The 12,583-nt window shown below is 38.4% G+C and overlaps 1 protein-coding gene across 1 annotated transcript; it reads right to left on the bottom strand.

Moving 5' to 3' along the window:
• Nucleotides 1–2,512: 2,512 nt before the first annotated feature.
• LOC130084491 (lactase/phlorizin hydrolase-like) lies at nucleotides 2,513–10,714 on the bottom strand. The gene is made up of 12 exons (XM_056249950.1): nucleotides 9,932–10,714; nucleotides 9,203–9,848; nucleotides 6,816–8,372; nucleotides 6,166–6,434; nucleotides 5,774–6,064; nucleotides 5,471–5,669; nucleotides 5,146–5,348; nucleotides 4,956–5,062; nucleotides 4,726–4,857; nucleotides 4,302–4,525; nucleotides 3,977–4,213; nucleotides 2,513–2,655 (listed from the first exon to the last, which is right to left on the bottom strand). Exons 1-12 carry the CDS (start codon nucleotides 10,682–10,684, stop codon nucleotides 2,513–2,515), a joined length of 4,761 nt encoding a protein of 1,586 aa, XP_056105925.1. The 5' UTR covers nucleotides 10,685–10,714.
• Between the last annotated feature and the right edge of the window lie 1,869 nt (nucleotides 10,715–12,583).

Consider the following 12,583-nt stretch of genomic DNA (forward strand, 5'->3'; position numbering starts at 1 on the left):
TCCTGCTCTGAAAGCTGAATGATGGGGTTTTTGTGTACACCGAGACAAATGGCGTTGCTCTTATCTTTAAAATCTGCAATGTCAAATCTTCCATAAAACCGGTTAAGATCATTCACAAGGGAGGGAGTGTCCAGTAAGTCGCTGCCATCTCCTCCTTTGGACATCCTTCCCATCATTGTGTTAAGCCCCTTCCATGCTTGTCTGGGGTTCCCTGTACAGAACTGCTCCTCCACCTAATGCTTAAAGTCCATTTTGGCCCTTTGTATCTTGGCTCTGAGCTCCTTTCTTTTATTTTTAACACCTTCACTGTCTCCCCTCAGAAAAGCCATCTTTTTGTCATTAAGACATCTCTTCATGTCCTTTGTCAGCCAGGGCTTGTTATTAGGAAATACTCTTACTTCCTTGGTATTAATTATGGATTTTTCAGAGAACTGTATATATGAAGAGATGCAATCTGTCAGTTCATGTGGATCTCTGCATGAGTCAAAGAACATGTCCCAATCTGTGGTTTCAAAACAGCTCCTTAGCTTGTCCTCACTCTCTCTGTCCCAGACCCTAATTGTCTTGACAATGGGCTTTTCTCTCTTCACGCGTTGTCTATACTTCGGCAATAAATGAATGACATTATGGTCTGATTTACCAATGGGAGGTCTGCATATTGCCTTATATGCATCCTCGATATTACCATAACATATTGTTGTAACATTGGGAGATGTGTTGCTAAAGACAATGTATTAAAATCCCCAAGAATAAACACAGATTGATCAGCTGATCTTGAGAGCACGGTGTTCAAACTGTCCGAAATACACTCGGCTCCCTCTTTGTTGTTGGGACCTGGAACATACACTAAAATAATGGTTGTGTGGGATGTGTGTCCCGTGAGACGGCGAGGTTTGCATCAGGGGAATGGGTGACCACAACGCTTGGCTTGTTTTCAATGTGTCATGTGCCAGGGGGATATCTGCCGGATACCCTATCAATGTCGTTACAACACGAAGTATTACCTCATCCAGCTTGTTGTTGAGTGATCTCACGTTTGATAGAGTGATTACTGGAAGAGGGTGAAGACTTCTCCGTCTCCTTAGCCGGTTTCTGATTCCTCCTCTTGAGCCTCGCCTTTTAAATTTTTTCAATTTTTTCCCTCTTCCCTCCTTCAAGGGGCAACTGTTGAAGACGGTCCCTATTTCCAAGCTGTTTGCATTTTTTCTTAGAAAGAGCAAAAACTCCTGAGAGTAGGTAATAGTGGGTGTAATCCAAACCTCGGTAATGCCCGTGTTGACGGCGTTGCCTCCAGGTATTACTGACAAAACTGCCAGGACGGCACAGACAGCAGAGAGATTCATGGCGATAAAGCGTGAAACGCTTAAACAACACAACACTAAGGGTGAAGTCTAAAAACAAACTAAAACACTAAAAACGTTTAAACCCTAATAATGTTAAAAATAGTAGCGGTGAGACACAGGGTCAGCAGCGTAACTGCGCCCCTGGAAGCATTTTTTTCTCCATTCTGTCACTGACGGAGTTTTGGTTAGAGTTAGAGTTTTTTTTTAGAGTTTTGGTATTTACACCATATATTGTAGAATTAAAACACTTTATACCCAAATGTCAAAACATTTAGTCGAATCAATGAACAGCATTAATAAAGCCCCAGTCTTACAGATCATTAACAAAAAAAAAAAGTTGTTTTAGGGTTTAGTTAAACCTTTTACAAACAATGATGTTAGTGTATGGTTGATAATGAGTTAAGAATGATGTGCCCTTCAAAGTAAAGTACTGACACAATGATGGACTTACAAATCATTAACTAAAATATGAATAAACATACACTAAGAGTGCCATCCTTATTCCTTTACACCACCGGTACAAAAACCAAAGATACAAATTATTTGTAGTTCTTTTATTTTTATTTATACAATTAAACATATATGGACTCAAATAAAGCCCAAACACACCTGTAAAGATAAACATAATGCATTTTTAAATGTAAAATAGGGCACGTCCATAAGTTAATGCTAGTAGAAGCATTTACATTTAAACAACAAAAAATATTTAATTACTGTACATAACTTCATGAAAAATCCCAATACAACATGCATACAAACATGTCTTTAATTATTAATTCGGTTTACCAAAGCAGTCAACATTAATTAGATTAAAATGCCAGCATTACCGTTGCAGCACAACTAATGCGTCGAGTGAGAGCCACTAATAAGTGTCCCACCAGAAACAAACCCTACATACTGTAATCCTGGAAAGAAAAGTAGTTATGACTAAACATAAATGAACAATAAAAATCAGAAAACGGTTGAAATCCTTATGACTCCAGTCATAGTTAAGGATAGCTCTTAATTGGTTCATATCTTCACTAATCATGAGTTAATGTTGAAGTTACCAGTAACATTTGATTACGAAAAAGTTTTTTTTTTAAATTCAGCTTTATGAATTAGATAATTTTGTACTTGATTATATTTACACAACTTGTAAATTGAAAGACTTGTAAATCACATTATGTTCAGAAATGGTCAGTTTTATCAAGGTTAATGTGTTCCTCTACTGGACGTTTTTTGTCTCTTGTGTCAGCATCAGGACCTGACACTTCCAAATCCAAGAAACTGTCCAACAGCTCTTCACCAGGAGGTGGTGCAGGATTACTTTCTGTAAACCAGAAATGACTCGGTTATTTATAGACAGATAGACAAGCAGACAGACATAGTAGGGGTGTAACAATATATCGATATGGATCGATGCATCGATCAAACGTCTAACGATACGATGCCACACATAAAATATCGATATACGGTACCTTTATTTTGACACTCTCCACATCCTCACGTAACTTTTCTCAGCTGAAATAGACGCCTGACAAGATTGACTGAACCCTTTGTCACAAAAGCCAGTATTTTCCACTGTCAAGGCATCGCAAATTCATGTTTTACAGCAGAAACGACAAGCACCCTTTTTGTATGTGAACACAACCCGAAAAGTCTGTTTTAGTGAATCAGTGCGCAGTATTCATGTCAGGTGACAAGGCTGCTAGTCACTTTGAAAAGACGCGCTAGCTGAGAGGAGTTTCGTCAAAGCTGATTAAAAGTGATCGAGGATGGATTTCAACGAACTTGATGAACCCGAACTTTTTCACGGACTCTTGCTAAAACAGCAGGTTAGTGGTGAGGGAAAAGCTTTCTGTATTGCGTGTACGTTAATCACAACAACAAAGTTTGACAGGCGTCTATGTCAGCTGAGGATTAACATTACAAAGATTGTAGGATTAAGTGTTTTATTATGTATCATAGCAATTAATTGGCTTTGTTTAACTCTGAAAAATTAAATGTGGAGTTATCTGCTTTTGCCACACACACACACACACACACACACACACACACAAAAAAAATATATATAAAAAAATACTTTCAATGAACTTTAATTTTATAAGATACCTGTATTTTTTTAGTTAGTATTACTTAATCAAAACAACCCAGTTGCAGTTTGATTGATATTCAAATGCACAATAAAAAAAAAACAAAAACATGATAGGCTATATGAAAATGAACAAGAACGGAGTTATCTGTTGAACTCTTCTCTTATATAGTTAATTTGCAAAAACAGATAACTTGATCGATCTTGTTCATTTTCATATATCATGTTTTTTTTTACTTGTAACTTACAACAAACAACTTGTAAATGTCCTAGTTGGGAGAGGGTGTTCAATTTTCAAAGAGTTTAATTAAATTTCCTGTTATTTTTGGATGCATTTGTGAGTTGACACACGTAACTGGTTGTGTACACTTGGCACATAATATCTAAATTTCGCTAAATCAATTGATATATCCCTGAGTCGAATCGAATCATAATCGTATCGCAGAATTTTGTGACGTGTCGGCAAACATTGTATCGCTGGCTGAGAGAATCGATATCGTATCGTATCGTAGATAGATAGATAGATAGATAGATTGTACTTCAGATAGATAGAGTGTACCTTCAGGTTCAAGGATCTGACATTGGTGGGGACTTTCTCCAGGGCTAATGAAGCCATTGCAGGAAACTATTTTAGCATAGCTCCAGACAGATTCCTTAGGAATACGTGGTAAACTGGGATCTGATCGATTTATATAGAAAAAGCCAAATCTTTCTTCAAAACCCGCCGCCCATTCCACATTGTCCATTAGTGACCAGGCAGTGTAGCCACGGATGTCCACACCATCTAGCAAACACGCTGAAAACAAACAATAATATTAATAATGCATGAAAAAGCATCGCAGAAATGTAATGCTGTTTAATACTGTCCTTTTCTATCTTAATACCTTTCAGGGCCTGATTGATATAGGTATTATAGTAGTGGATACGGGGGACATCATTCAGATCTATTGGCCCTCGTTCTGATACACCATTCTCTGTAATGTAAACAGCAGGGTCTCTATATTCATCTTTAATGAACTTAAGAACTTTTCGGAATCCGGCAGGATTTACTTTCAACCAGAAGGATCCAGATTCCAGCCATGTACGATCAGATACAACCCCTACACCCCTGGAATAGATGGCAACAAAATTATTGCCCAACTCTTTATAAAAAGTTGGAAAAAGTATGTCAATACTTTATCTGCACACATACAGTATGCTCTCTTAGGGCGATATATATTATATAGTAAATCTCAACTGCGTTATTGGAATGTGTATTGTAAAAAGTGCTATACAAATAAATCTCACAGAATAAAACCAAAAGGCTACCTGTCTGCATCATAGTCCTCGAAGTCTTTGTAGTCCAAGTAATAGGTTAAGACAGAGGTGTAGTGGTTGAATCCAAAATAATCATAAGTACCATTAATCCTCGCTACTTCAGCAGGGGTAAATTCTGGAAGTCTGATAGATGTGAAATGCAAATGTAAAAGCATTTATGAGAACTGAACATTTTTAGTACAAAGCTTTAAATTTCTATCAAACAAGATAACATGAATTACCTTGATTGAGGTCGGCCAGCCGCTAAACTTCTCTCTCGAATTCTGTCTTTCATTATATCACTGTAATCTCCATTGAACACAGGATGAGCAAACCAACCCAGCATGAACTGTTTCAAGAAGAGGAGTGGCTTATTGTTGATTTATGCACATGGTTACACACTATTCGTATAGTTGAATCATAAATCTGTACCTGAAGATAACGCACGGCAGCATCCACATCTTCCTGTTTGTATGGGTTTCTTGGTTCAGCCCAGTCAGAGTTTAGAGTGATGCTAATAAGGCCACCATATTTTGCACGATACTTGTCATTATATAGATGCCAGGCCTCAGCATGAGCCTTGATGAGGTTGTGTGCCGCAACATATGGTCCAGTGGCCGGTCTGGAATTTATACCTGGACACAGATAAACCATCATCAATAACCTTATTTTGCATTATTAGCTGTGAACGTGGAAATTGGTGGGCTTAATCATATTTTACAAAAATTAAAAGTATAATTTTAATGGCAAATGATACCTGGTGCCATAGTTCCATAGCCATATCCTGCCAAAGCAACATTGAGGGGTTCATTTAAAGTAATCCAGAACTTTACTCTGTCCCCCAGACTGTTAAACACAACATCAGCATAGTCTCTGAACCTATCGACTATCGTTTCATTCTCCCAGCCACCAACATCCTGGAGTGCTTGTGGGAGATCCCAGTGGTACAAGGTCACCTGCCAGATCAAAATGATTAATAGACTTGGAAGCCTAAAAGAATTTGACCAAATTTTGACATAGTGCATTTTTAGCATGCAAATTCCTTCAAAAAATAGTCTACCTGAGGCTGGATATTGGCTGCCAAAAGTGCATCTACAAGCCTATTATAGTAGTTGAGTCCAGCTTCATTAATGTTCCTGTTTGTTCCATCAGGCATAATTCTGGGCCATGCAACAGACATCCGGTAGTGGCCGACCTTCAGTTTTTTGACATTATCGACATCATCAGCAATCCTGTTGTAGCTGTCACAGGCAATGTCACCATTGTCGTCGTTAGCTATTCTTGAAGGACTGTGTGCATATTTGTCCCAAATACTGAGACCTTTTCCATCTGTTCTCCAGGCTCCCTCTATCTGTGGTGTTAAAGCATTACATGAAACATGTATAAATTTAAGCAAATATATGATTAATGTAATGATTAATATATGATTGTATTTGTTGAAATGGATTGTACCTGATATGCAGCTGTTGCTGTGCTCCACATAAATCCCTCTGGAAAATGTCCATATAACATTTCTTCCTCCACTGGCAGTGGAAAGCCATTATTTCTTATTATATCAAAAAGGAGGTGAGCTGAGCGCTTTGGAGTTCTTGGCCGATTTGATAGTAAAAAGTTCACATGGTGAAGTCCATAGCTAACAAAGTAGCCATTTAGCCACTCAAAGGAGTCCATCAGAGAGCTAGCAATATAACCCTTAATACGTACTCCATCCAGGTTGTTTGCTAAAAAGACAATACATGTAAATATGTCAAATGTACAATTTAACACCATTGCAAACATTAAGCCATGTTCACTTGTACATTTTGTACAATTTGTGTATTCATTAGCAAAGAATTTCATGCAAAATTTCCACAGGATTCATAGGTGCAAATACACATAACTTTTTTTTTACTCTATGTTGCTGAATCTGGATTTTTCTAAATGAGGGAGCGCATTCACACAGCTAGCAGTATGAATAAATTATGCCCAAACCATGTCCAAAAAAAGAGCTTTTCATATATATATATTTGTAATGGATTTCATAATTTCTGCATAAAAACATTTATAAGCAGACAAATACCGCTATATGCACTGTCAATGAATGAGAACCATTGTTAACATACCTTTAAGAGCCTCATCAACATAGGTCTTAAGAAAGAATATTCGATCAGTGTCATCAACTGTCATGGCAGGGACTGTAGCCACACCATTTCCTGTAATATAAATCTCAGGGTTTCCATACTCTTCCTTTACCCAGTTAAGAAGTCTCCTGAGTCCCCAAGAAACAGTCTTCTGGTCATTAACAGCTGTATTTTCAGAGCCATCTGGAAAGTCCTTCTCAATGTCCTGGTCAGTCTGATAAGACTCAACATCAAGAATGCTGGTCACATGGCGCACGACTCTGGTTGTGTATGTGTTAATGCAGAATACATCAGCTGTTCCTTGGATAAAGGCTTTGTCTTCGTCAGTAAAAGAAGGCAGGCGGGATTCTGTCAAGCCTTGAAGTTCACTCTTGTTGCCAACCTGCCACTTCATGGCGTCAGGGTAGTCACCATTTTTAAATATGGGATGTGCAAACCAGCCTAGTTGGAACTGAAGGGCTCGATCAGCTGCAACCACCTCTCGAGGGATGTTGACGTCCAGGGGTTCTGCCCATTCAGCATTTAGACTAATGGATACCAGACCTCCTTGCGCTGCCCTGTATTTCTCATCATAGGTGTGATAAGCTTGTGCATGAGCTTTCAGGAGGTTGTGTGCAACCCTGTATGGAGCATCTCCTGGTTGGTTTACGTTAGGTGGAATCTGACCTAGTCCATATCCGGACCATGCAATTGTCTGGGGTTCATTAAATGTGATCCAAAACTTCACCCTGTCTCCAAATGTTGCATAACAGAAGTCACAATATTCATTGAATATGTTAATTAATTCGGGGTTGTCCCAACCGTTGATGTTCTGTAAAGCCTGTGGCAAGTCCCAATGGTACAGAGTCACCATAGGTGTGATATTGTTTGACAAAAGACCATCAATGAGCCTGTTGTAGTAGTCCACACCCTTCTGGTTAAGAGAAGATTTTTTCCCACTGGGAAAAATTCGAGACCATGACAAGGAGAATCTATAAGTCTTCAGTTTTAGGGCTCTCAACATGTATAGATCCTCATCAATTTTATTGTAGCTGTCACATGCAACATCACCATTGTCATTGTTTGGGATCATACCAGGTTTTTGAGTGAAAGTATCCCAAACACTTGGTCCTTTTCCATCTGCATTCCAGCCACCTTCAACCTGATATGCTGAAGAAGAGACACCCCAATGGAATCCCTCTGGAAATGTTCCATAGTGATAAAGCTGTCTCTCAAACTTGGTTTGAGGGGAGAACTTTTCCCAAACAACCTTGGATTTTGAAGGAACTTCAGATGGTGGCAGACTAGGAAGTTTTGTGCTCTCAATTTTATTTCCATAGATTTGCCTCTTAGAGCTTGCTGGAGTCTCAGCAAATCCATTATGCTCAATCACCTTTGAATAGTAATATGCTGATGCTTTGGGGATTCTTGGCCTGTCAGGATCTTCAAAGTTCACATAGTGCAATCCAAATCGTTGACTGTAGCCTTGAGGACCCTCAAAACCATCCATCAGAGACTTGACTGTAAACCTCTGGATGACAACACCATCCAAATGCACAGCTGTAGTAGAAAGAAGTAGTTAATAGATAGTGATCGTGTATTACTATATATAGTCTGATGTTAAAGTTTGGCAAGGGTTTTGTTACATTGGTAGAAGATTTTTTTAAGGTCAGTCAGTGTCAACTCTGATGTTGTTGGTGTCTGTAAAATTTATTTCATTAAACAGTTTCATATATTTTAAGCTCCCTGAAGGACTAATTATTCCCAAGCCAATAAACACCATGCTTAGTGTATATTTCAATAATTATGATTTTTGGATAGACAAACCTGATTCCTTCAAGTCTACACCGTTAAAAGTCTTCTCAGTGTGCAAATATTTTTATAAGTTGCCCATAAAGTTGTAAAAAAACAAATTGTAGATGTGGGTGACCTTTGAGCCTTTATTACATCCATGAAAATACAAGGACATGTTTTAAGCTTAAAAGCTCAAATGTGATGTCCCTGTTATGATCAAAAGGACAGTACAATATTTTTTATCATTTATCAGTGTTGACTATCTAGGAGAATCTTGAAAGTGGCTTAGAAGTAGGTCTACATGAGCCCTGTTTCCGTGCAAAAAGACATTTGTCCTCAGCTATCTTGATATGAAAGTATGGCCAACAAACTTTGAGATATCAGATACCCTATACACAGCTTCCCTACAAGGCATTTTGAGCCTCAAAATAATGATTACTTCAAATATAAAAATGTTAGAATCTCCAAGAAATACCTTACAGATTTTAAATTAAGGTCACCACCTCTGATTTCACACAGACTGACCTGTTATCACTAAAAAAATTTATAGTTTTAAGTTTAGTTAAAGCATTGACCAGTTCCCTTAGAATACTTACCTTTCATTGCTTCATTAATGTAAGCTTTGAGATAGTCGACACGCTGAATGTCATTGAGCAGATCACCATAGTACTCAGTGGGCATTCCGTTTCCTGTGATATAGATGGGCACCTTTGTGATGGATGTGTACTCTAAATAGATGTAGTTCAATAACCGCCGAAGCCCCCATGGAACAGACTGGATCTGGTCAGAAGCTGTGGTGGGCCATGTGGGGTCCGTATAAGCCTCGAAGTCCCCAACATTATTGGGTCCAGCATCACATCTACCCATGCTCTCACTAATCAGTCGGGAAGTGTAGTGATTAAGTCCGAAGAAATCAGCTGTGCCTCGGATTCTTTGTTTCTCTGCCTCAGTGAAGACTGGGAGTCTTGCCAGCTCTTTAACACACTCACCTTTCTTTTGCTCTATTTGTTTCTTCAGCACGACTGGATAGTCTCCATCTACAAATATGGGGTGAGCAAACCAGCCCAGCTGGAAGTTCAAATAACGCTCAGCTGCTGCAACATCCTGATCACTTACGGGATTCCTTGGCTCTGCCCAATCAGAGTTAAGAGCAATGCCCACTTTTCCACTGTACATTTTCCTGTAATTATCATTATAAATATGCCAGGCTTCAGCATGAGATTTCAAAATATTGTGCGTCACCTGTGAAAACAAGCAAAGCATTGCAAATATATACTTTATAAAATCATAAAATAGATGGTACTTTTTCTGATTGACAAACACACCTTGTAAGAGGCTATTATTGGGTCATTTATACTTGGGGGATGTTCCCCTGTTCCATACCCCAAGTTGCTCACTACCCAGGGGCTGCCGAATGTGATCCATGTTTTGACTCTGTCTCCATAACGAGAGAAGCAAAAGTCAGAAAATTCTTTAAAAGCTTCCACAATAGAGTCATTAACCCAGCCTCCTGAGTCCTGCAGAGCTTGGGGAAGGTCCCAATGATGCAGGGTAACAGTGGGCTCAATACCGGATTGTAGAAGTGTGTTAATCATCTTGTCATAGTAAGCAACCCCCTCGTCAACCAAACTTTCTCTGTGTCCAGTGGGAAAAATGCGAGCCCAGGAAATTGAGAACTGATAATTAGATGCCATCATTCCCCTAAGCAGATACGCATCATAGTCCACCTTATGATAACTATCACAGGCCAAATCAGTGGTTTGGTTGTCAAAGACATGACCCTCATGGCTAAAACGATCCCATATGGTCTCACCCTTCCTGTGTTCAGCCCATCCACCCTCCACTTTGAAACTCTCACTGGAGACGGACCATTCAAAATCAACTGGGAAAGAGCCACTCAGAAACTCATCACGCTCAGCTTCGCTTTGACCACTGAATTTCTCCCAGACCTTCTGGTATGAGATTGCAGAAGTTGACTTCTGATGGACAGGAATCCTGAACTTCCGTGGCTTTGCATTACTGGAGCTACAAAAAACAGCCAACAAACCAATAGAAAGAAATCCTTCTAGGACCTTCATCGTGTCAGTTGGAAGTGGGGAAGAGTGGGGAAAGCTCTTTATAACCACCACGGCTGTTATGTCAGTTATACAATCAGTTATACAAGAGTGTCAGTTATACAATCAGTTATAGAGTTATACAAGAGTGTCACTTAAACAATCATATCAGTTATACAATATCCTACTAGTGATACAGTTTATGGCAGTCATTAAGGGTGTGTACACACGTGTAGTTCGGTTTGCTTGGTTTGTTTGGTCCGGACCAATATTTTTTTTTATCAATGTGTAGTCTTGGTCACACAGTTGTTTTAACACAGAACCTAAAGATACCGAACCTAAAGGCATAGGGATATGTTCACAACCTGATTGGTCGGCTTTTATTACGTATATTTTGCATCGGAACTTACCAAACATCCAAAACCATGCTGTGCTGGGATAAATGCGCTCCTTGTGTGTGCGTAGCTGGCATATAATGGGATTTTGAGAAAAATGTGTAAGAGTCAAAAATGCGGCAGGAATCCCTCCGCCACAAACATCTGATCTGCTGTGATCTTATCAAAAGATCTGCTGTGACGAGAAGCGGTTCTGATACCTGTACCGAACTGTGATGGGTAACATCACGACTATGACGAGAAAAAAACAGTTATGCTTGAGCATTCTGTCCTTTTTAGGGTCGCATCTTGTGGCATCATGTCCTGTATTTGGTACGTTTACATGTCTTTGATCTGTGTTGTGTTCATGTTTCATTCAAACCGCACCAGTTTGTTTGGAAGAGGAATGAGACCCATCTTTTCAGCGGTCTCGGTCCGCTTGTTTGGTGGCACCGGGGTTCGGATGGCAGTGTTCATGATTTATCAAATAAACCGCAATAACACAGCAATCGAACCAGGGTTGTTTTAATTGAACCAAACATGCCAAGTGTTTTTCTTTTTTTTTTAAAACAATGGATTCACAACGAACATTTAAAACAAGTCTCAAAAACTTTTTTTGTCCTCACTTAAACAGCCTCTGCATTAATCTTTAAAGAAATCCATCATTACCATTTATGCCAAACTTGTTGTGAAACAAATTTCTTGTGAAGTAATTGTGACATCCACAAGTTATGCCTATCAAACACACAAAGGAGATCACAGAAGATAGCAATAGATTCAGTGCGTGCAAAGATATTAAATCTTATCTAACAAACCTTATCTTGCTAAATCAATATTCAAGGACCTAGTACTACAGTGGCATGAAGATGTCCACAGGTGGCTAGATGGATTAATGGGACGCAATGTGGCAGATTTTACCGTGAAGCTTTCAGTTGCTTAAGCTGATTTATCAATTCAACAAGAAATGGATACATTCAAGAATACTGGATGATCAATACATCTTTTTTCAATGGCTGACATGGATATCAATATCCAAAAAGACTTTATGAAAGAATTTATTGATTTTCTATGAGTTATATATTGGCTGCAGATAAAGTCTTAATTGTTTGTTGATCAATGAAGATAATGAAAAAGATTTTAAAAAGAAGACATTTTAAACTATTGGTTAAACTACACGTGTCAGAACACACTCATTATTATATAATCATACTTTAAATTTAATACTGACAGATGTCAAATATATAATAAAGTTATGTAATCCATTGTATAATAATAAAAAGTATATTAGTAGTATATTTCTCTCCAAAAAAATGATCAGAGATAAAGGAAAAGGTTTGTATGAAATGAGACAGTGGCATTACATCACAACCTAGTGTACAACAGACAGTAGCAACCAGGTTAATTAAAATGATTTAACACATACAAACATTAAAATTAATGTTTTGATAAATTCAATAACAAAATTTTTTACTTTTTCAATAATATATATATATATATATATATATATATATATATTGCACTGCCAGAAAATCTATTTTGAAACCCAAAT

This window comes from Rhinichthys klamathensis, unplaced genomic scaffold (assembly GCF_029890125.1).
Source record: "Rhinichthys klamathensis goyatoka isolate OS25496 unplaced genomic scaffold, OSU_Roscu_1.1 h1tg000065l_1, whole genome shotgun sequence".
Classification (NCBI taxonomy): Eukaryota; Metazoa; Chordata; class Actinopteri; order Cypriniformes; family Leuciscidae; genus Rhinichthys; species Rhinichthys klamathensis.

Coding starts and splice junctions, on each gene's coding strand:
- LOC130084491 (XM_056249950.1), bottom strand. CDS start 10,684: ATGAAGGTCCTAGAAGGATTTCTTTCTATTGGTTTGTTGGCTGTTTTT. Junction 5,349..5,470: donor CTATGGAACTATGGCACCAG/GTATCATTTGCC, acceptor ATCTGTGTCCAG/GTATAAATTCCAGACCGGCC. Junction 4,858..4,955: donor GCTGGCCGACCTCAATCAAG/GTAATTCATGTT, acceptor CACATCTATCAG/ACTTCCAGAATTTACCCCTG.